The following is a 25,391-nucleotide window of genomic DNA, read 5'->3' as shown; positions in this document are numbered from 1 at the left end:
GGGATCTGATGCCCTCTTCTGGAGTATCTGAAGACAGAGACAGTGTACTCATATACATAAAATAAATAAATAAATCTTTTTTAAAAAAAAAGAAAATAAGAATCAAATTGAAATAGATACAATTTAAAAGTTTTACCAGTGGGCGGAACTGTTTGGGAAGGACTGGGAGGTGTGACCTTGTTGTCACCGAGGATAGACTTTTTCATTTCAGTTTGTGCCATTCCTAGCATCTTTTCTTTGCCTCCTGCTGGTGATCGTATGTGAGCTCTCAGCCATTCCTGCTGCCCTGAATTTGCTTCACTGTTGTGGACTCTAACCCTCTGGATCTATCAGCCCAATGATACGCCTTCTTCAAGTTGTGGTGACCGTGGTATTTTATTATAGCAGTAGAAACGTAACTAAGACAGAAGTGAGTTTAAGACAAGCCTGGAAGACACGATCTCATAACACTGAAATGTTAAAAAAGACTGAATAAAAGGTATTAATGTTTCAGTTGAAAGTTATCTCTGTCTCTGAGGTTATTAGGGTCAGAGATGAGGTCTAGCAGCCCCCAACAAGCTAGACTTGACCGCTCATCCTCATTACTCCAACAGACAAGTAATAGCAAAAAGGCAGAGAAAGAAAGCTTATTCGGTGTAACGACACTGGAAAAAAAGCGGGGACAAAGAGATCCAGGAACCCCCCAAAGTACAGTGTTGGTCCCGACATGGGATTTGGTTTTAAACAGAAGGGAGAACCTACTCAGTGCTGCTCAGAGTGTGGTTCTGCCAGCCACTGACCCATCTGTCTGTCTGCCCTAGTCTCTACTGCAGAGTATTAGGAAAGTTATCAGCAGGGCGCATGTTTTCCTCGGAGACAAATTCATCCTCGGAAGACTCTGAGCTTCAGCCTTTTCCTTCTCCAAGCGTGAGATTCCTAGGGAGATTCCAGTTTCTTGAGGTTCATTGTTTCAGTGGTTCGATGGCCAAAAAGAGGAGCAAAACTTTGTCTAGTGTCTTCAATCCTGACAGGATAGTTACACCCAGGAGCTAGCAAAGGCCAGCTGTAAATCCTGGGTCTGATCCTGTTCAGCAGGGAAGACACAACAACTTAGATATAGCATCTTCCCTGTCTGTCTGTCTCCAGATTTTCTCCTCTGGAAGGACAGACACCATGTGCTAAGGAAATGACTCAGTGCAAGGATGAAGACCTGAGATTCCCCAGCATCCAAGGAAAGCCTGGCACTGCACTCATCTTCGACTCTAGCACCAGTGAGGCAGAGACAAGAGAAGGGCTCACTAGGAAGCAGTCTAGTCTAAATAGCAAGCTCTATGGTCAGTGGGAGAAGGTGGAGAAAGGCACTCAATATGTATCTCTGGCCTACACACACACACACACACTCACAGATATGAGTGCCCACATACACAAAAGAGCACGTGCGAGCCGGCAGACACACACATGCGCACACACTCAACTCACACACAAAAACTCTCCATGGCACCAGTCTGCTCTGGTATGGCCTCATCTTAACTATAAATTACATTCTCAATGATCCTAATTTGCAAATGAGGTTATCTTCTGTGGTACTGGGAGCAGGACTTCCATATACGTGTAGCATGTAATTTTAAAATGAACCAATTTTTGTTCCGGCTAGATATCGGCAATGGTGGTTTCACCCAGCCTGTTCCCATTCCTTGCCTGGTGCAAAGGCCTGAGATCGTGACCTCTAGCTAAGCCACAGGTGTCCCTGCTGAGAATGCCTGGAGCTACCATTCGAGTTCCATCCACCCCAGCGGCGGGCTCTGCCGAGGGCCACCACACAGCTGCACCCTCTCACTTGCCACCTGAATCGTCAAGAATTGAAAACACCAGACAATCTTAATATTCAAAACCAACCAGATGACATTACTGCTGGGCACGGAATCTGTTGTCCTAAACTCATCAGCTATTCTATCTTGGAATTCTTCCGGTGGAGGCTGCCACAGTCTAACATCTCCCCAGCCTACATTCTGCATGTCCTTTCTCTTCACTGCCTTGCCCCAAAAGCCCTTTTCTTTCTCCCTCTCCTCCTTCTCTCTTGGATGGGAAAACACACCTCCTTATCTTCGCAATCACACTGAACAAGAAGCAATTGACTTCTGGTCATCTTTATTAGCCAATCAAGTAATTAGGGGAAATCCCCCTACACATATGGATTGTGGTCAAGTAGGTAGGTAATTCAGTCTATGACACTGAATTTGCTGACAAGCTATTTTTTATATATAATAAATACGATTATGAATGTGTTATGACTAAGTATCACATGAAGTGAAGAAACATGAATGTAAAGACACTGAGTGCGGAAAAACTAAGTCAAACAGATGGTGACGTGGCTCAGTGAGGGCGTGGCTCAGTGGGGGCGTGGCTCGGTGGGGGCGTGGCTCAGTGGGAAGGCATAGGTCTTACTTGTATAAGGAAGGAGGTAGGTCCAATTCCCCACACCACACACACACACACACACAAATAAATCAAATACAAAGGCCAGTAATTTTGATGTCTGAGGAAAAAATAAACTACAAATCTGGCACTGTAAACTGAAGCGTTTTTTCGCTTTTGCTATACTTCAAAGAAATCAAAACAAAGAAACCTGAAATTATAAAGGATGCATTGTGAGCAGGATTTATATCAGAAACACTAATTTTGGAACTTCAGTTAACTCAGAATAAAGGCAAAATTGGCTGTATATCAAACAATTGGCCAATGGATGTTTTAAGTCCTTGATTAAAGGAGCTATTTTTAACTTAAGAAATGTTATAATAAGCATGAAAAGATGCCCCGTGTGTGAAAATATCAAGCCACAACTTTCCCAGAGTATCTATCACATTCCTTCTCAAAGTTGAAACCTATTAGAGAACAGGTTGAATCAATAAGATCTGGACTAACAGGGCCACCGTAGGAGGAACATCTGAAAAGGACACAACCAAACATTATCTGACTTTTGGGTTGACGCTATGTAAATTACCTATAAATTGTTTTGCCTCAGATGCAAACTTTTATCTGACCTTTGTAAATACAGCCAAGGAACCTTATCCATAGACTCTGCATCACCACATTTAGCCAGCTGTAGATCGAATGATAAAGTGGTTAGAATTTGTTTCAAAATAAAGGGTGAGGCATTGGGAAAAGGAATTGGAAAAAGGAGAGTGTTGTTGGAAAGGGGTGGGTCCCATTAGACCCTGCCCCTGCTCTTGTATACATCTCAAATGTTCCCTAGTAATTTTTTCTTATCCATGTGTACCGAGACATGTATGTTAGTGTGTGCATGTGTGAGAGCCAGGGGCCGATGTCTGGTTTCTTTTCTGGATTGCCCTTCCTTTTTTAAGGCAGGGTCTCTCAGTGAGCCTGGAGCTCATTGCCTTAGCAGAGGAGATTAAGGAATCTGCCTGTTTCTCTCACATCCCCAGGGCTCAGGTTACGGGAATGCGCCTTGCTTTGTATGCGAGTTCTGAGGATCTGAACTCAGGTGCTCATGTTTGCCGGGCAAGCACTTTACCAAATGAACCATCCAGAGTCCTTAGTAATTTTTCAAAAGATTCAGTATATCTTTTAAAGTTGGTAGTATTGGTGGAGAAAAAAAAAAATCCAGCAACTCACATGATCAGAATTGTGTATGAAGTCACTGAAAGACATACAGGAAAATGTTCATAACAGTACAATGTGCAATGACTCAACCGGGAACCCTTAAATACCAATTCAGTTGGTTGGATTAGCAATCTCAGACATATGTATACACATAGTAGAGTAGTATACAGTGAAGAAAGATTGTTTACAGCTAGACATAGCAATATTCTCATAAATAGCACATTCAGGGAGAGAAGCTAGAACCAAGATTATGTTTGGGATGACTCTATATGAATAATAACTAGTCCTTGTCACTGCAAGGTGGCAGACCAGCAGACAGTGGTAGACAGTGACCAAAAGTAAGTTTCAGGTGTGATCTTGTGGGCTCAGGTCTTCTCCTTCCTGTGGATGTGTGACGTTTGTGAAAGGTCAATTTGATAGTTTATCCATGTTGATCTGTGCACACATTTTTGCTTTGACTTTGTTTTTTCTCTTTTTCGGTGTTTTAAAAAGTAAGCGATGACTATAAGAATGTTGTGAAAAGCCCAAGAATTCATGTTTCCTCTAAACTCCCAGATGGCCCTGAAGCTAGAGGAACAGTGAGCTAGCCCTACTCCAGACACACAAGGAATTTTCCAGAGACTGTGGCCTCCTGCAGGGAGCTGTCTGTGGTCAGGAGTGTAGGTTTTCCTAGTGATCCCTTATTCCTGCTGCTGTAGTGCCTTCTATGGGCATTCCACAGCTTATCTGACATGCATCAGTCTACACACCCTGCCCTCTTCCCCACTCTCCTGCTCTCAAGGTCCTTTTCTGGGTCTGTGTTTGCATCATTCAGCTTCTCCCTGCTTCTGGGACTCAACCATGTACTTCAAAGCTCAGTTCAAATGCTAGTCCTTGTGGAGCCTCCTCTCCTTTCTCCACCACTATCAGAAAATCCATGAGCATATCATTCATATGGCCTGTGCCAGAGCTGACTGGAGTAGGGTGAGGTGGTAATCAGTTTGTGAGCCTGTTGGAAGGCAGGTACCTCAGCCAATGTTCTTAGCCAAACTGCACCAGGAAGGAAGGCTTTGCAGAACTGGAATTCGAGTGCTTGCACTGGGACAAACCAGGTTACAATCTGGTTCATTTTCTAAGAATAGATCTTGAGGCTTAGCATCCGGGAGCTGTATCAGGTTATTCAGAGAACCAGGGAAGAACAGGAAAGGTATAGGGGGTTGAGTGGAGACGATTAAATATCGGAATCCCAACCCTAGAAGCTGCAAATGTTGTTTGTGGAAAGTCTTTACATATGAGTTAAGTATGCCGAGGTGAGAGCATCCTGGAGGAGCAGGGCCCTAAAGAGAGAAAGACAGACCGATGGCGGCGACCCCACACAGGCCAAGGGACACTCAGCACCATCAGACTGGAAGAAGCAAGGAACATTCACCCCCAAGGGCTGTAGAAGAGAGCAAAGCTGTGCTTACACCTTAATTTTTGGACTTTTGGCTTCCGGTTTATTCCTAGCATATTTTAGGGCTTGTGTAAGTGACCCAAACTGTGACCATCTGTTACCACTACAAGCCAGTATTCAAGGGTCACATAACTGCTTCTCTTGTCTCTGTGATCAAGCTTGGGTTTAACCAATACAGATTATAAACATGCTTACATTACTTGCTAAACAAATAAACACCATTGAGTGTTAATATCACGTGTTATTCTAAGTGCTTTATAAATATTTACTTAATACTTACATACCGTGACCCCCCTTCCCCAAGGTAGAGCCTGTGATCAACTGTCATCTTCCAGGGGAACAGAGAGGTTGAGTAACTTGCTCAACATCACAGAGCTAGTAAAGCTAGGAGGCTGATCTAGGGCCCAGGCTCTTTCTTCATCATCAGTCAGAGCACAGTGACTTTCTAAGTCTAGACCCCAGTCACACGGTGGGGGCTCTCTGATCTCTCTGCATTCATCCTGCTTGGCAGCTCTGACCTGGCATAGCCCTATAAAGACCATACTTTACTCTAGAGACCCAGGTTGATTCCCCACCAGCCCGGCCTCATCCTGCAGCTGCTTTGGTGCCTCTCATGAGTACATTCACACTAATCTGCTTCCTACAGGGGCTAGAGGAAACTCGTGAGCCATTCCAGGGCAGGGCCCCACAGAGCAGGAAGCCCTGCTTCCAGAGTCCTTTGAAAGACTTTTCCTGCTGCTTGTTATGAGCTAAAGAAAGAAAGGATCACATTTCAACCAGAGGGACTTTGCACAAAGGAACAAGGCAATAGTTGGCAGGATGTGTCTTATAGTTCAGAAGCATGGCGGTGCAGACGCAGGAGTGAAGTGCTTGTCATACCTTGGTACACCCATTGCCCATCCAAGCTGACACACACATGTGGTCATGCACGAGCAAACACACACAGGAGCACATGCAAGCACAAAGAAGCACACAGGCACTCCCACATACACACAAACACAAGCACATGTAAACATACAAGTTCATGCACACACACAAGCACACATGCATATACACGAACACACAAGCCATGCAAGCACACAAGAATGCACAAACATACATACATACATGCACACACAAGTACATATACCCCCCCACACACACACACACAAACATAAAATAAGATGCTCAGTAGTGTTCATTGGGCCAGCAACACAGGGGACATTGCGGCCCTGTCTCTTGAGCCTTTTGAATTTCACTTTCCTTGTTATGCTTGGCTAGATGCAGGACCTGGGCATTCCATTCAGTGTTCTGGCCTCAGCTTCTGTAGAAATAGGTACTAAGAGGACCTAAATCAGACTGGCCAACTTATCTAATCCTGTAAAGTTGCTGGGAAGAAAGGAGAGAAGGAAGGACAGGCCATCATCAAAGACACTTACACCAGAAGGAAGAGAGAACAAGACCAATCATTTTTTTCCCATTGTGAACTTATTTTTGGCAAAGTCCAGTGCCAACATGAGTCACATGATCCGCAAGAAGACAATGGCTACTTTGTGTGGATTAGGTGAGAACGTTCAGGTGCTATCAAAATGGTACCTAGTGCAGGCACACCTGTTGGGCTGTTCACCTGGCCAGCAACTTTCCTGGAACCTCCTCTCTCTGGTTCTGATGTTGTGGTGACATTGATCGCTCACAGCAGACCCAGGCTCACTCAGCACCACCCTGGCCATAGTTACTGAGAGGGTCCAACACTAATTGTCTTCCCTGGGGGGTTAGAATTGGGGATGGAAGAAAACGAGCCGCTGTGCTCTCTTCAGGGAGCTAATCTGAAGCCCGAAACATGGGCAAATTTAAATCTATACAACCAAGACTGTGGGACTTGAGAGTTGAGGCAAAAAAGGTCAGGCTGGGAGGAGGCAGGGGATGCTAAGGTCTCTGGTTCTGATGGGAGGCAGAGGGAATCTCATGCCTCACTGAGGGCCACGGCGTAACCCTCTGTCCTGATGTTCTACTCCCTTGATCATCTCAGCTAAAAGTTTATTTGGCCCTAGGATAGAAGTGTGTATACCCTAATGTCCTGAGGAGACCCCAAACTCATGGGAACCCAGCCTCACTCACCCTCCTGCTCCAATTCTACCTTATAGCCAATGCCATGCCCATATGCGCCAGAGCCCGCACGCGCCACAGCCCAGGGGCAAATGACATTAGTCTGGAAATACTTTTCGAAATAGGTCAACCATCCTAAAATCTAATTTAAAAATATGCTAAAGCAGGGTGAACAGTTATTTTAGAATATTTCATAAAACTAATAGCAGACGTTTCTTTTCCCCGCCCCCAAACCCCACCCCTTTGCTTGCTTCCTCAGAATGGCGCGGGGGTCTTACATTAGAACAAATTCATGTTGCCGTAGACTTGGAAGAGGCACTGTTTAACACCCGCAGTGGGCAGTCTGCAGTCCCCACATGTCACACACAAAGACTATCGTTTTTCATATTGACTTGTGGTTATTTTAATTCTTTCAGTGTTTAACCTCTAGCTGTTTTTCTTTTCATTTGTTGTTATTGTTGTTTTTGTTGCAGTGCCTAACCCATGGTTGTTTTGGGTTTTTTTTTTTTGTTTGTTTTTTTTTGTTTTTTTTTTTTAAGAGCACCTCACATTAAAATAAAAGGAAAAAAGAGATTACATGCAGGAAACCAAGGATTACTGGAGAAATAACTAGTCCCAGAAACTCAGTCTGCCTCAGTCTACCTCTTTCAAGCAACTTGAACATGTGCTCTTTCTAACTCAGTTTCCCAACCTGCTAAGAGATATATGAGTATAACTGACACTCCACCTATGGCCATCGCCTACCTCCAAAAACTGTGAAAGATTTCAGTGAATTTACAGGTAGCAAAGTAAGCCTTACAGATGGATTACTGGGGTCATCATCAGTAAGGACAAAGCAGAGGAAACTGAAGAGCCGGTTAGACCACTGAGAAGGGTAAGCCTGGATCTGCCCTGCTTGAGGCCTGCCAACCAGACTCAAGACACTCCGCAAAGTCACAGAACTGATCCCAACAGGGCAATTCTGTGTAGAATGTTCTTGAGGGAACAGCAGCAAGGACATTTTAATGATGTCCAGGGAGTCGTGTTATCCCATGTCCTCTTCCTACATCAACTTAAACATTATATTTGGCCAACTTTTCCTCTCAGATAATCAAGTTAATAGCAACCACAATTATTGATTCTTCTTGGTGCCAATCAGCCATGGTTTTAAACACAGGCTTTATACACAACATCTCTCTAAGCCTCACAAATAAGAGTTCTATAGTAGGTTAAGATTCCACCTCTGAGAAACAAAGATCTGAAAGTTAACAGCTTGGCCTTGATCATCCCTGCCGGACATTGTAAAAGCTGTTGTGTTTTATAAAAAGATAAGAAGGGAAGGAATATGTTTGGCGGAGCCTAGACAAAATGCGAAAAGCTAAGATCGAAGCATCTTTGGACATGTAATGGGCGCTACGTTCATTGCATGCATTTCTCCCCCTACTTTCCCTATGTACGTATGTGTGTATATGTTCATAGTTATCCCTCTAAACCACTGTAGGAGCACCACCTTCATGTGATCTACCTACCCAGAACCAACCAGATTCTTCCCCAAACCAAATTCCACTTAGACTCTGTCTCACAACACTTTTGGCTCTTGTTGACCTTAGCCAAAATATACCATGAACAGTCACCGTATCCACTGTGGTAGTTTAAATAAGAATGGCTCCCATGGGGCTGGAGAAATGGCTCAATGGTTAAGAGAGCTGACTGCTCTTCCAGAGGTCCTGAGTTCAATTCCCAGCAACCACATGGTGGCTCACAACCACCTGTAATGGGATCCGATGCCCTCTTCTGGTGTGTCTGAAGACAGCTACAGTGTACTCACATACTTTAAATAAAGAAATCTTAAAAAAAAAAAAGTGGCTCCCACGAGTTCATATATTTGAATGCTTAGTGACACGGAGTGACACTGCTTGAGAAGTTGGGATAGGTGTGGCCTGGTCGGAGGATGTATGTCACTAGGGGTGGGCTTTGAAGTTTCGAAAGCTCAAGCCAGACCCAGTGGCTCTCTCTTCCTGCTGCCTGTGGATCTGGATATAGAATTCTCAGCTACTTCTCTAGCATCATGTCTGCCTTTGTGCCCTCTTGCTTCCTGCCACGGTCATAATAGACAAAAGCTCTGGAACCATAAGCCAACCCTAACGAAATACTTTCTTTTATAAAAGTTGTCTTGGCTATGGTTCTCTTCACAACAACAGAACACAAAATAGAACATTCATTATCTTCGCTCTTCCCAAATACATGAACTGAGCTCTGATATGTTGACATTTGGAGATGTGGACTTTGGGAAATAACCAGGTTTAGGTGAAGCACATAAGTAGTGTGTTCATGGTGAGATTTCTTCCTGGTGCAAAAAGCAAAAGAGAGGGAGATCACTGTGTGTCGGAATGTCCATTTCTATCTCTGAACATGCACCAGGGAAAGCATGCAAGAACCCAGCTAGAAAACAGCTGTTTACAACCAGGGTTATAGGGCCTATCTGAGGCTGAATCTGACTCCATCTTGATTTCAGAATTCCCAGCCTTCAGCACAGTGCCACCCAAAGAGGCTCTCTTCTCAGTGAGCCTCAGGCTAGCAGGCAGTCTTACAGTCTCAGTAACTGCAAGCCAAGAAGATATTCATGAGATAGCCACATCGGATTCTAGAACACATTGTACCATGGCTCAGTTACCCATAGTCTTGATCAATTCTATCTCTTCTCTTTTGTCCAAGAAGTAAAACTATGTCTCAAGTACCATTCTATCAAGGCCATTCCATCCCAGCCCTCTTCAGGATGTAACATGGGCTTCTCATAAGAACAAACGATAAACTCAGTAAACTATGTTGGTGGAACCCAAGATACATGGCAGGCAGAGAGAGCCCAAACACTAGTGTCATTCCTTCCTTTACCAATCCTTAGCCTATACTAAACTCTTCATTTCAAGACTGTCTACTTTCAGGCAGAAGAACAGAGTCCCTGGATAAGTCCATCTGTCTTAGTTAGGGTTTCTACTGCTGCAATGAAATACCGTGACCAAAAGCAAGTTGTGGAGAAAAGGGTTTATTTGCCTTACCCTTCCACATCCTAGTGTATCATCAAGGGATGTCAGGGTAGGAACTCAAACAGGGGAGGAACTTAAAGGCAGAAGCTGATGCAGAGGCCATGGATGGGTGCTGTTCACTGGCTTGCTCCTCAAGGCTTGCTCAGCCTACTTTCTTATAGAACTCAGGACCACCAGCCCAGGGATGGTGCCACTCACAATGGGCTGGGGCCCTCCGCAGTCAATCACTAATTAAGGAAATGCCTTACAGTTGGATCTTACAGCGGTTGTAATTTTCTCACCTGAGGTTCTTTACTTTCAGATAACCCTATCTGTGTCAAGTTGACAAAAAACTAGCCAGCACACTATCTATCAACATATCATACTTGTCTCAGATCTTTCTGTTTGAGTTAATATTCTAAGGCAATTTCCCCGTGATTTGGTACCTGTGAAATTTCAGGGCCCAGACAAAAGCCCATGACTGTTTTGTTCACGTCCTAGGTGACATAGACCACTTAGGGACACTTGAAGACTAGTTTTGATGTAATCTAGTAATTGGGTGGAATGATGGAAAAGGAACTGGGATGGGAGAAGAAAATCGAAACCCTAAGGTGTCAACTGTCAAATTCACTCTTAGGCTCTGGAGATACTCTAGTAATCTTCCCCTTCAGAGGGAAATCTGTTCCACTTTGGTCTGCCGCTGCAACTCAGAGACATGTCTCACTTCAGTATAATGAGCCCAAGCTACAAGCTAGGCTAACACCCTCAGAGTGTTCACGTTTACACACTCCTCAGATAGCTCTTTTCTTAGCTAACAATGTTTCTGATGGAGTTCAAACCCTTCAGATATATCCTCAGCTAGCCCGGTCACTGAAAGGCTTGGAAAATGGATTGCTTTATAAAGGACAAAGAGTAAGGCTGGAGAGATTCTCTTCCAGCTGCTCTTCCAGAGGTCCTGAGTTCAACCCCAAGCAACAACTTGTGGCTTATGACCATCTATAATGAGTTTGAATGCCCTCTTCTGGCATGCAGGTGTACATGTAAACAGAGAACACATGACATGAATAAATAAATAGGAACAAAAAAGTACAATCAGCCTTCCTCTGAAGTCCAGAAGTTACACAGAACAGGGCATGGAAAGAGATTGCAGGATTTGCAAGTTGTAGGATATGCCTTAAACTGAAACGGGGATAGCTTCAACTTCTCTGGAACAACTGAATTCTAAGCTTTGAACATAAATTTTTAAAAAGTGATAATTAGGGACTAGGGAGATGATGGTTCCATTGGAAAATACCTGCCCTACAAGCATGAGGACCTGAAACTAGACTGCCAGCACCGAATGAGACAGGTGTGGTAGCAAGCATGTTTATAACTGGTAGAAAGCAGTAAAAAAAGGGGGGGGGCATCCAACATCATCAGCCTCTAACTTCACCCATGTGTAAATGTGCACACACATACACTAGAGATTCACACACAAATAAACATTTTAAGATGATCAGAAGCCAGGCAGTGCTGCCATTCACCTTTAAACCCAGCACTCAGGAGGCAGAGGCAGGAGGATCTCTGTGAGTTTGAAGCCAGACTGATCTACACAGCAAGATCCAGGACAGCCAGGGCTACATGGAGAAACCCTGTCTTTAAAATAAAATAAAGCAGGGTTGGGGATTTAGCTCAGTGGTAGAGCGCTTGCCTAGCAAGCGCAAGGCCCTGGGTTCGGTCCCCAGCTCCGAAAAAAAGAAAAAAATAAATAAAATAAAATAAAGCAACAATAACAAATAACTGGGATAATATGCACTAACATCTCCTGTTTTCTCTTTTCATCATTTGGATTTCCAACTTTACTCTTTTAAACAGCGACAGAGGCAGTGTTTAACTGAAGGTCATCTTCAGTGACACCAAAGGCCCAGACTGACTTATTTCTTAGAACTGAAGTTTAAACAGAAACTGGATAAGAATACTTCAGACTGTTTGAGGTTAATCTCAAAGACAATAAAAATGGCAATAAATGTGCATTTTAATGAAACTATAAAGGTTCCTGTTCTCATTTCATTTCTGCGATTGTGTTAATGCATCCTGACAGAAAGTATCATGGGGTGGGAAGGGTTTATTTGGCTTGCAATCCCAGGTTACAGTCCAGTAATTGAGGTAAGAAAAGGCAGGATCCCAAGCACCCAGTTACATTCCCGGCACTGTCAAGAGCAGAGGACATGAGCACACTCATGCTTGCTTACTGCTTTTTCCTTTCCTCCCCAGCCTACAAGTCCGTCTGTCCACCTTCAGGGTGGGTGTTCCATCCCACCTCAATTAAAGCAGTCAAACAATTTCCCCCTTAGACATGCCCATGCCCACTGGCCAACCTGATCTAAGCTATCCCTCATTCTTGGTTGTGGCAAGTGCTATTTAAAACTTGACCAGTAGGGACTAGAAATATGGTCAAAGGCAGTGGCTACTCTTGCAGAGAACCCAGGTTCAATTCCCAGCACCCACATGGTGGTTTGCAATTATCTGTAACTCCAGTTCCAGAGGACCTGGCACCCTCACATGACAAACATATACACAGGAAAACCACCAAGGCACATAAAAAAAAAAAACTTACTAAAAAAAAAAAAAGAAAACAACAACATAGCACACACACCACACCACACACCACACACCACACACATCACACACACACACATCACACACACACATCACACCACACACACACACCATATACACACCACACACCCACACATCATACACACACCACACACCCACACATCATACACACACCACACACCCACACATCACACACACCACACACCCACACATCACACACACACCACACACCCACACACCACACACACACCACACACACCACACACAACACACACACAACACACACAACACACACAACACACACACAACACACACACAACACACACACAACACACACCCACACACCACACACACCCACACACCACACACACACCACACACACCACACACACACACCATATACACACCACACACCCACACATCACACACACATCACACACACACACGCACACACACCACACATACACCACACATACACACCACCCACACATCACACACACACACACACACACACGCACACACACCACCCACACATCACACACACCCACACATACACACACACACACACACACACACACACACACACACACCTCGTAAGACATTAGCCCAAATCATCTAAGATCTTTTTTCAGAGCCTTCCACGTTCATCTTTTGGACTGTCCCCAATTGTATAACCAATGCCAGTATTCAAATCTCTGTAGTTTAAAGACAAGCTTAGGAGAGGTGCAACCTAAGTTCATCAAAAATGCAAGCCACACTGCAGATTCTTCCCACCGGCCATTGTCCTCTTCCCAAGACTGTCAGTGATCACACAAACCAGGGGGCTTCCACGTTAAGGAATTACAGACAGGGTCAAAGAAGCATCAGTATTGTGTGCAGAGAACAAAAGCCCTCACCACAAAAGAACCTGTACCTGTGAAGTGACCAGCCCTCCTGGTCTCACACTAATCTCTTTGCACACTGGAACAGTTAGTTAGTCTTGGAAGCAAGTCTGGACACGTCTGTCCTTGCCCTAAAGAGTGTCAAATTGCTTTTAGGTGGTGGGTGGAGAAGAGTTAAATTCTTAAGTGACACAACTAACACCAGCCCAGTAATCATCAACCTCTCATTTCATGACAAGGAACTTGCATTTTTACCCTAATGTTCATTTTGTGTGTGTATACATGCACACAAACATGCACAATTTGAAACAATGCATTGCTCTAGGCAAAACAAAGCAAGATAAACTGGAAATGCAACCAAGCAGAAAGATTCAATTTGATTTCTCGCCCGCCTTAACCAATACACATCTTTCTAAATTCTGTATAAATATTTTCTGCCCTTGTATAGTCAATGCTTTTGAACCTCATACTGTACAGTGCCGATTGTCTTCTGTATGCATGGCATGGTCACTAAGAAACCAAGAGAAGCAAATCAATCCTCCCCATGGTCAACACTCACCTTGAGGGAAGTCATTCGGCTGGACCACGTTGAGGAAGATGTGCACCATTTGGTAGAGAGGGTCAATAATCCCAGCATTGAAGGTGTCTTGGGTCTCATATTCTGTGGTAGGCAATTCATAATTCAAAGCCCCGGGAGTGTTATCGAATGCAGGCTGACCTCCTGAAGCCATCTTTCCACACAGCCCCAGTAGCAGCAGGACACTGAATACGAGAGCCATAGTTGGCCTGATCCCCCAGGCATAAGGTACTTTCTGGAAGCTCAAGGGAATTATGTCTTTCCTGGACCTGTGGAATCTTCTGCCTCCTGGCTGGTAAGAAGGGGAGCAGAAGAATGGTCTCCAAGGAGGTCATTCACTCAAAGTAACATCTCTGGTAGGGAGAGAAAGAACACTGGTTACTCAGAGACTGCCTTTCCTGCCCCAGGAGCCCACCCTAGAGGGAGCAACATGGTTTAGAATTAAACACTTAGGGCTAAGTAGATGAAACCAAGCACACAGCCTGCTCCAGAGCTACAGGTAGGGACTAGGAGGAGGATCCTTCCTTCAAGATAGGATGATTCAGAAGACAGTCCCTTCTGGGGTCTAGAATCATTAGGCACGGTTCAAGAAGTTGTTTACTCCTGGAAACAGATGTTCAAACACTCACTGTATGCCAGGTACATCCTACATGCTTTTAAGGCATAATCCCACTTTATAGGTGACAAAGCATGAACAGAAGGAGTTACCTGCAGGAGTCACCAGGCAGTCACAATATGGCCATAACTCAACTCAATATTTCTCAGTATTTAGTCCACGCTCTAACAGCAGGGCTCTATGATGCTCCAGCTCACCCTCCCAGGCCATGGAATAGTGCTTAGCTTTTCTAAGTTTCTGCTCCCCTTCTTATATAAGGTACAGCTTCCTTACATCCTGTTTGCAAACAGATAACCTTCTCAGGCACCCATCTTTCTATCTAACCAAAGCTGGAAAGGCATGACCTCAAGGTCATTGACAAACAGAAATTGAAATCTGCTTTTCTGATAAGCTCATCAGGTCATCCGATGGGGACACTTCCATTCCAAGCCACGGTCCCCACTGACTAGACACACAGGAAGTGAGAGGCAGGGCCGAGGAAAGCTTCCTGTGTACCTTGAAGAGATGGTAAGAAACAAGAATCCTCATGATGGGCATCAACACTCCCATGTCTGGGGAGGAGAGGGGGATAGCAGTGATGAGAGCATCATTTGTATTCTAACAGAAGGCATCTCTACTCAGCAGGTAAATATATGAAAGAAAGAATCCCAAACACCTGGCTTCTTAACACCATTTCTCCAGGGTAAATAAATCAGCCAGCAACCTGGATGCAGTAGATCTACCATGCACAGCCCATCAGTGTCTCGTGAGGAGACTTCCCTGCAGCTTTGCTTCTGAACACACAATACACAAGCCCTGCACTGTGCGCACCCTCCAGTATGCCACAAAACACGAATGGACACTGCCAGTAATGCCTTAGTTCAGATTCCAGACTGCTGCACCATCTGGAGGGCAGTGTTTTTACTAACACACAAGGGCTTCTGTTCTCATAGAAACAGGATGGTTTAATCACAGAAAACAAGGAACCTAGGGATTTTCCTTACCGTAATTCCTCAGCACCGTCCACATTACTGTATCTTTGGGTTGCACTGCGTTAAACAAACAGTCACATTCACCTTATTGGCGTGCAAATTTGCTTTAAGTAAGTGGTAAATTACACAGATACTAAAATTTGTTTTAAACTACAATTATCATCTATTATCACTAAGCATTTGATGTGTGTGTGCCTAGATTTCCAGATTTGCACTAAAAAGTCCTTGGGTACAATCCCACTGAAGTCAGGGACTAAGACAAGGCTACCCACTCTCTCCCTACTTATTCAATATAGTTCTCGAAGTCCTAGCCAGTGCAATCAAAAGGAGATCAAAGGGATACAGATCGGAAAGGAAGAAGTCAAAATATCGCTATTTGCAGATGGTATGATAGTATATTTAAGTGATCCCAAAAGTTCCACCAGAGAACTACTAAACCTGATAAACACCTTCAGCAAAGTGACTAGGTATAAAATTAACTCAAATAAATCAGTAGCCTTCCTCTACACAAAAGAGAAACAGCCGAGAAAGAAATTAGGGAAATGATACCCTTCATAATAGTCCCAAATAATATAAAATACCTCGGTGCGACTTTAACCAAGCAAGTGAAAGATCTGTACGATAAGAACTTCAAGCCTCTGAAGAAAGAAATTGAAGAAGATCTCAGAAGATGGAAAGACCTCCCATGCTCATGGATTGGCAGGATTAATAGAGTAAAAAATGGTCATTTTACCAAAAGTAATCTATAGATTCAATGCAATCCTCATCAAAATTCCAATCCAATTTTTCAGAGAGTTAGACAGAACAATTTGCAAATTCATCTAGAATAACAAAAGACCCAGGATAGCTAAAACTATCCTCAACAATAAAAGGACTTCCCGAGGAATCACTATCCCTGAACTCAAGCAGTATTACAGAGCAATAGTGATAAAAACTGTATGGTATTGGTACAGAGACAGGCAGATAGACCAATGGAATAGAATTGAAGACCCAGAAATAAACCCACACACCTATGATTACTTGATTTTTGACAAAGGAGCCAAAACCATCCAATGGAAAAAAGATAGCATTTTCAGCAAATGGTGCTGGTTCAACTGGAGGTCAACATGTAGAAGAATGCAGATCGATCCATGCTTATCACCCTGTACAAAGCTTAAGTCCAAGTGGATCAAGGACCTCCACATCAAACCAGACACACTCAAACTAATAGAAGAAAAACTAGGGAAGCATCTGGAACACATGGGCACTGGAGAAAATTTCCTGAACAAAACACCAATGGCTTATGCTCTAAGATCAAGAATCGACAAATGGGATCTCATAAAACTGCAAAGCTTCTGTAAGGCAAAGGACACTGTGGTTAGGACAAAATGGCAACCAACAGATTGGGAAAAGATCTTTATCAATCCTACATCAGATAGAGGCCTTATATCCAAAATATACAAAGAACTCACGAAGTTAGACTGCAGGGAGACAAATAACCCTATTAAAAATGGGGTTCAGAGCTAAACAAAGAATTCACAGCTGAGGAATATCGAATGGCTGAGAAACACCTAAAGAAATGTTCAACATCTTTAGTCATAAGGGAAATGCAAATCAAAACAACCCTGAGATTCCACCTCACACCAGTGAGAATGGCTAAGATCAAAAACTCAGGTGACAGCAGATGCTGGCGAGGATGCAGAGAGAGAGGAACACTCCATTGTTGGTGGGATTGCAGACTGGTACAACCATTCTGGAATTCAGTCTGGAGGTTCCTCAGAAAATTGGACATTGAACTGCCTGAGGATCCAGCTATACCTCTCTTGGGCATACACCCAAAAGATGCCCCAACATATAAAAAAGACACATGCTCCACTATGTTCATAGCAGCCTTATTTATAATAGCCAGAAGCTGGAAAGAACCCAGATGCCCTTCAACAGAGGAATGGATACAGAAAATGTGGTACATCTACACAATGGAATACTACTCAGCTATCAAAAACAATGACTTTATGAAATTCGTAGGCAAATGGAGGGAACTGGAAAATATCATCCTGACTGAGGTAACCCAATCACAGAAAAACACACATGGTATGCACTCATTGATAAGTGGCTATTAGCCCAAATGCTTGAATTGCCCTAGATGCACAGAACATGTGAAACTCAAGAAGGATAACCAAAATGTGGATGCTTCACTCCTTCTTTAAAAGGGGAACAAGAATAGCCTTAGGAGGGGAAAGGGAGGCAAAGTTTAGAACAGAGACTGAAGGAATGCCCATTCAGAGCCTGCCCCACATGTGACCCATACATATACAGCCATCAAACTAGATAAGATGGATGAAGCAAAGAAGTGCAGGCTGACAGGAACCGGATGTAGATCTCTCCTGAGAGACACAGCCAGAATATCGCAAATACATAGGCGAATACCAGCAGCAAACCACTGAACTGAGAATGGGACCCCCATTGAAGGAATCAGAGAAAGGACCTAAAGAACTGAAGGGGCTTGAGACCCCATATGAACAACAATGCCAACCAACCAGAGCTTCCAGGGACTAAGCCACTACCTAGAGACTATACATGGACTGACCCTGGGCTCCAACTGCATAGGTAGCAATGAATAGCCTAGTAAGGGCACCAGTGGAAGGGGAAGCCCTTGGTCCTGCCAAGGCTGGACCCCCAGTGAACAGGATTCTTGGGGGAAGGGTGATAATGGGGGGAGGATGGGCAGGGGAACACCCATATAGAAGGGGAGAGGGGGGTTAGGGGGATGTTGGCCTGGAAAACAAGAAAGGGAATATCATTTGAAATGTGAATAAGAAATACCCAATTTAATAAAGATTGGGGGGGGGGGAAGTCCTTGGGTAAAGGAGTGTAAAAGTCCTTGGGTAAAAGTGCCGTGGTCTAGAAGACGGGCTTTCATGTTTTGTGCTAGATAAATACTAACTTTCAGGGTAAGTACAAAGCTCACTGGGAAGGCAACAAGAACTCCATATATTCTATGTGAGATCCTTCTGAGAGCAGCTCAGGGAGAGGAGAACACAATATGCAGGGCAAGACTCATTCTCCAAGTTTAAAGAAGTGCACATTAAAGCTAGCCAAAAGGTAGGCTTTCTTGAGCCGTGTGGATGAAGAGGTGGATGCCTATCTAATCCCTTCAGATATTGCTTCCTTTTGGAACTCCCATCTTGCTCCAATTACTTCTGTACAGAGTTACAATAGAATGTCTCCAAAGTCTTTCTCCAGCAAATCACGGCTACCTTAGACCTCCAGGTGGTTCCTGGGATCAAGCTCCCCCACATCCAGTGTGCCCTGTAACCCTGATGATGGCTCCCAACAACACCACACACACACACACACACACACACACACACACACGCACACGCACACGCACACGCACACGCACACACACACACCGCTCAGCCAGTTCTTTGCTTATGGGCCTCAAAGCTGGATGGATTAAAGGCTCAGGGACTGAGAAAAGCACACTTCCTGGTAATGAGACCAAGCCCCAGACAGAGATAGAATCTCCCCTAGCACTGTGAGTAAGCAGACTTCCAAAGCCACGCTCCTTTTACAGAGCTTGGAAATCCTGAGCGAGGAATGAAGCAAGGAAATCCCAAAGGAAAGAAACACCTCTGCTCACTAGGGCAGAGGCGGAAGTGCCCATTGCTTCCGAGGCCAGGTGGGATTCAAACCTACACATTTCTCTTCACCCTGCTACAAAAAGTGCAGAAACATCAATGTAAGAAAACACCAAAGTCCCGAGAACTATGAAGCAGGCAATTAATGAAATGCAAGGGAAAAAGAAAGATTTTTGCCTCAACTTTAGTGGCTATGAAAACCCCAGATAGGGGTGGATCTCTGAGTCCCAGGCTATAAAGCTACTTTCAGGGCATTTGGGGCTACACAGAGGAACCTTGTCTCAAAAACAGGAACAACAACCCAGGGAAAGAAAGCAAGAGTTTAGGCCCCACTCAGGTGGTAAGAGCCCTGCTGTGAGCTCAGCAGCCCAAAGAGAACAAAATGTGCTACATCTCCTAGGTCTGATGTCCTGAAGCTGTATCCAGGAAACCTGCCCGTTTAGTCTTTAGTCTTTGGGGCTAGAGAGATGAATCAACGGTTAAGAGCTCTTGTTTATTTGTTGCTCTTGCCCAGGACCTGGGTTCAGTTCCCAGCATCCACAGGGGAGCTCACAACCAATCAAAACCCCAGATCCTAGTGACCTGGTGTCTTTTGGCCTCTGCAGGGAACAGGCACACACACGGTGTACATTCTCAGATGCACGCAAAACATTCACACACATAAAATATTTTTCTTAGTTTAAAGTTTCTGGGGTCGGTGCTCTCCTACTTTGGGTTCTGGGGTTGAACTCATAGCTTTGACAGGTATTCAGTTTTTCCCCCATGGAGCCACCTTGTCAGCCCTAATTTCAATTTTAACCAGCATCCCTGAAGGTAGCAAAAGGCTGAACCTACATTATTCTTAGAACACCTTTCTGCCCCATTCCTGTCACTTTCTAAGGACAAGGCAGGTTTCCTGGATACAGCTTCAGGACAACAGACCAAGGTACCAACACCCTGCTCCTGTTGCTCTGACCTGACCTGTCCCAGAGGCAGTGTGAAGTGTTAGGGATACTGACTCCCCCAGGTACCCCCCCAGGGCCTGGTACACAGGAGATACCCAATACAGCACTGCTGAAATAAAATGGGATGAGGCTGGTACAAAGTCGTCTCCTTTACTTCTAAAGCCAAGCCAAGCGTCTTCTTGTTGGCAGTCTTACACTCCTGAGGATAGATCCTAGCCTACCTCCAGGATTGCGATGGCTGCTTCCTCAGATCAGGCAGCAGGCCATCTCTTCTGTGTCACCCGAGGCAGGACTACTGATGCACCCTTCAGGGTAGGAGCACTGAGAACCTCACCACGGCAAGCTTTGGAATCTGCTTCCTCAAGGTCTATCCCCTTAAACGGGTCAGAGTTGGCAAAGTCCACCTGGCTGTTTTCCTGCACAACTGGGCGCATTATTGGTTTCCACTCCAAATAGGCTTTATTCAAACAGGAGTCCACCAAAGTTAGTTTTAAACAATTACCTCACATGATTCTGAGACTGAAGTCTGGGGAACTACATTTCTGCAAATACTGGTTTTAAAAGAAAACGGGGTAACCCATTAGCTTCATTTTCTTCTTTCAATGGAAAGTGCTCACTCATTATTTTGCAAGGGTCCCCATGGTGGATAGAAGTTTCTGTCTTCTGGGGTGCTGCTTTGGGGATGAGGGGGCACTTGAACTCAGAGCCCACCTTTGTGAGTCCTATGAGGAACAGCCCTACTTCTCATTGTGAGGCCAGCCGGAGTGTCCAAATAGGTCCTGGGAGTGAGCCAGTCTAGGCTGGTCAGATCCTTTTTATTGGGCCTGAGCCTGAAACGTACACTGAAGCTGAGTGGTTTCTAAGTCATTCTAGAAAGACTGTCTGTGGCAATACAGCAGCCATATCCAAGACCTGCCATACCCACCATAGTTTTCATCAATCAGGGGCCTGACAACCTGTCTTCTGCCACTTCCTCTAAGTCACTGCCCCCCAAGAACATCTGTTGGTTACACTCATGCTGGGTTAGTTTGTATCATTTGTAAGGAAGCTTCCTGGTCCTTAAAAAACAGATGGTGGTTCTTGACAACTGACAAAACCTGTTTCTCTCCCATTGTGAACAAAAGCAACCATACTTAAAGCATTGTTATTTTCTTGCCTTAAAGACTTATTTTTATTTTATTCTATTTTATGTGTATGGGTATTTTTGCCTTCGTTGGACTATGTGTGTACCATATGCCTGTTACCATGGATTCCCTGAAACTGGAGTTACAGTTGTGAGCTGCCATGTAGATGCTGAGAGTTGAACCCAGGTCTTATAGGGGAGCAGCTAGTGCCCCCAACATCTGAGCCTTTTCTCCAGCCCCCAGTGTTGTCAACCCATCCTTTGATCTGTTTGTTTACTTCACTGAACTAGAACACAGAGAAACAGTTCACCATAAAAACCATAAGGAAGTCCATAAAAAATTTATGGAACACTTAAAAGGAAAAGAAAAAGTAAATACCTTGCTAACTGGCAAAAAAAAATTCCTGTTTTCAAACAGGACCAGATCTCTGGACCCATTTACTAATTCTGTAACAATGGCAGTTGCTTCTCTCTGTGAAGTCGGTTTTTGCATGGGGTTGGGCGGTTAACATGCTAACAGGTAAAGAACTTGGCACCGTATGTGCTGTTTATAAAGTTCTGCTGCTCCAGACTAACCACCATGAGCCCCTTAGGCTCATGCAGACAGAAGCCAGCTCCGTGCTGCTTCAAAGAGGTGAATTCACAAATGAATGAGAAAAATATGTAGTCAGCCCAGTGAACGGTATGAATTTGCCAATATTCAATTGGCCGATCAAAATCAAAAGTTGTCATATGGTTCAATGCAAATTCATTGTTCAAGTTGCTTGGGTCTCTGGTGGGTTAGGGTGGAGGGGCCTGCAAAGGACTTTAATCTTTTGCTCGCTTAACAAAGGCCAGCAGCCACCCACAAGAAGCTGAGCAAAGCATTCTCCGCCAGGGCATGAGAAAAGTCCACAAACGAACAAGAGAGCAACAGAGCAAGCTCCGGGAGTAGGCAGAAGCTGCAGGAAGCACGAGTATCTTTACTCAGTTGCTTTTCTCTACAAGCTGCCACCAGTCCCAGTGCCCTCCCGCCCTGGTTCCCTCCTTCTCAGGAGCCTCTCCCGGGCTGCGGAACACAAAAGAACCGACTGCGAGGCGGCGCGCGACGCTGGGAGCCTCCAGGAATCCGCCGTCGCCTGGGGGGAGGGGATCGTCCCTGAGTCCCGCCGTCCCAAGCGCCACCAAGGCATTTCCCCACCGAGTCCCCTTTGAGCGCGGGTTGAGGATTGGAACCTCCGACCCATTCTCGGAAACTCAGCCCGAGCCCCGATCTTCGAGCAGCCACAAAGCTCTGGTCAGTCCACATTCCTTTTGTTGTCCCTGGTCCCCGCATTCTATCAAGGTATGCCCTGAGCGCCCCTGGTCTCCATCTCCAGGAAAGTCTCGGTGATGTGTGACCCTGAGGGCTGATTGGAGCCAGGACTTCTAGCCCCTGTGCGTGCGCTTGGCAACGGCCGCGGGGCGGCGGTTTGCTCCTGCACCCGCGTCGCCCTCCCGCTCTGGCCGGTAGCACCGTGTGCTGCACATAGGTAGCAGATAGTGGCTGGTGACCGAGAGTCCCGCGTCCCTCCACCCCCGACCTTTCCCGGAGCTTTCCTTACCGCATAAGAGTTCTCCAAACCCGGACCGAACCTCTCCCCACCGCCCTGCCCGAAGGCGAGTCGGTGGCCTGAAAGTCTCACCGCCTCCTGCTCACGTCGCCGGAACCCAGAGACCTCCACCCCTCCACGGGATGGAAGGAGCACCCGAGCGGAGCAAAGTGGCGCGGAGCGGAGCCGGCTACCTCGGCGGGAAAAAGTTTGCACGCTCTAACAGTCCTCCAGACCCTGGGATCGCCCAGTGGCCGGGACCCACACCACCCAGAAGCCCCTCCAGCTCCAGGAAGACAATCTGGGTTCCCGCCACCTGCTGTGGAGGCAGAGACAGACGCTGGTCGACCTTCTCCACTCCCCATCCCTGCCCTGGGTGTTCTAGAAGAGGGGGCGCCTGGTCCCCGCGCTGGGTCCACACTCGGAGCAACTCACCGCTCCCGTCCAGCTCCCGCCTGGGTCTTGGAACCCGCCAGCCCCTCGCCTCCAGGCTGGGCTCCCACCACTTAAATCATGAATTATTTAAAGTCCAACCCCAGGGCACCACAGGGGTGATTGGGTGAGAGCCCGCCCCACTGCTCCGCCCAGAATTGGCTAAGGGTGCCTGAGACAGGACTACCGGACCCCAGGACTCTGAGAACTTGTTACGTCCTCTAGGGTCTCTGGTGGTAGAGGTTTGAGGATGGAGCTAAAGGAATACACTTAGAGACATACTTACTGGAGACTGGGCTTAAGACCAGGTGCCCGGTCCTCCACAAGACTCGGTAATTTAAAGAGCAGGAGCCTAGGGCTCTGAGTCTGAGCGCGCTCTGATTGGACCTTCTGAGCGGCTAGGCTACAATGCCCTGGGGACAGCCACGGGACAGAGCGTTTATTTCCTGCTAAAATCCCTGCTCAGTCCCAGAACACCCTTCTCTTTCACCTAATCCTAAATCGCTCCTTAGAAGGCCGCTAGCTCGGAAAATCTCTAGCCTCCACACACTCTTTCCTGGATCTTTAGTCACGGTACTGACAACTTAAAAAAAAAAAAAAACTTAAGGTGGGAGAAAACTTAGCTGGAGTGTATTCCGGTGCTATCTAGGATGGAGACAACACTGGCGCTTTTGATCACTCACATTCCTGGATTCAACCAAACGTGGATAAAAGAATAGACCTGGGAAGAATAGTGCCGCCGGGACATTTTTACCACCAAAGGATGCATATTGTGTGTGGGTTGTTAGGTGGATGGAGGGATAGATGAAGAAATAGCTGCAAAGATGATGGGAGTATGAGTATGTTGAAATGACATAAAATATTTTATGCGTATGAATGTTTGCCTGCATGAATGTATGTGTAACACATGACCGTAGAGTTGACCAAAGGAAGGTGTTGACTTCCCTGTAAGTGGAGTTACAAACGGTTGTGAGCTACCATATGGGCTGGGTGCAGGGAATTGAACTGTGTAAATGCTCCGCAAAGAGGGAGTTCCTATGCAAAAACAAGCAGTGCTTTTAACCACTCACCAGTCTCTCCGGCCCTGACGAATGAACTTTAATTTACAAATTTTCTCTCCACAAAATATAGCATACACTGAGGATGGGCAGGGAAAGGTGGAATTGACCATGAATGTTCACATGGCCAAGGTCTAGAAAGAGTTAATTCAGAAAGACCTCTGGAAAACCATGCCAAACTGTAGCAGGCAATGTTGGGGTACCGGAGGTGTCTAAGATAACCAATTACCCCCCTTTGCAGTCTCCTGTGAGGGTTCCACAGGTCAACTGCTCAGAGGCAGACATGCTACCGAGGATGGTGTTAGGCTGAGACTTGAGATCTCTCTCCTGAGAGCTCCTACTGGTCCTGAGCTGCCTGTTTTACCAGCACAGGCACTGATGGCCTTATCACTCTGAATCCAGCTTTCCTGTCTGCAAACCATCACAGGACTGACTATCCATACTCCTTCTCATTCCTTGTAACATGCACGAAGTTAGAGCAATGGTATGGTGAAGCTCTAGGCCATGTGTTTGGATTTTTATATAACCTAATCAACGAGAGCTTTCTAATATCTTATTAATGATTAACTGTATGATGCAGGCTTGCCAAAGACAAGTTATCGAAGCCCCAAAGCTGGACCCAGCTCTGGCCTCCAGAACCCAGAAAATAGGTGAAATTGTCTCTGACCAGTGCCATATTGAATTGAAATGGATGTCCATTGTTGTGTGATTTTTCCCCCCCCTGGGGAGAGAGCAAATGGCTATTCAGTGCATCCATTGACACTAAACCACAGATGCATTTTTTTTTGTGCGCCATTTCCATTTAATGAGTCAGTAATACAGCAAGTGACCTACACAACTTCTAACTTGGCGAACTAATAGTTTTGGGGAATTATGTATAGG

The 25,391-nt window shown here is 45.4% G+C and overlaps 1 protein-coding gene across 27 annotated transcripts in view; it reads right to left on the bottom strand.

The window, feature by feature from the left end:
- Positions 1-23,863, bottom strand: part of Prom1 (prominin 1) — a 104,706-nt gene extending 80,843 nt beyond the window's left edge. For 8 of the 27 annotated variants that reach the window (XM_008770211.4, XM_063273538.1, XM_063273535.1 and 5 more), the window contains exons 1-2: positions 23,455-23,594; positions 14,157-14,527 (exon numbers count right to left, since the gene is read on the bottom strand). In XM_008770211.4, the coding sequence (XP_008768433.1) occupies positions 14,157-14,376 (220 nt within the window). In that variant the 5' untranslated portion in view covers positions 14,377-14,527; positions 23,455-23,594. Of the gene's footprint in view, positions 1-14,156; positions 14,528-23,031; positions 23,169-23,454; positions 23,596-23,737 lie in introns of those variants that run through there. The other 19 variants (XM_063273543.1, XM_039092364.2, XM_063273545.1 and 16 more) reach the window with 8 other exon arrangements.
- Positions 23,864-25,391: the final 1,528 nt, after the last annotated feature.

The sequence above is a fragment of the Rattus norvegicus genome, chromosome 14 (assembly GCF_036323735.1).
Source record: "Rattus norvegicus strain BN/NHsdMcwi chromosome 14, GRCr8, whole genome shotgun sequence".
NCBI lineage: Eukaryota > Metazoa > Chordata > Mammalia > Rodentia > Muridae > Rattus > Rattus norvegicus.
Note: the sequence above shows the minus strand (reverse complement) of the source record. Positions and strands in the feature narration are given on the sequence as shown.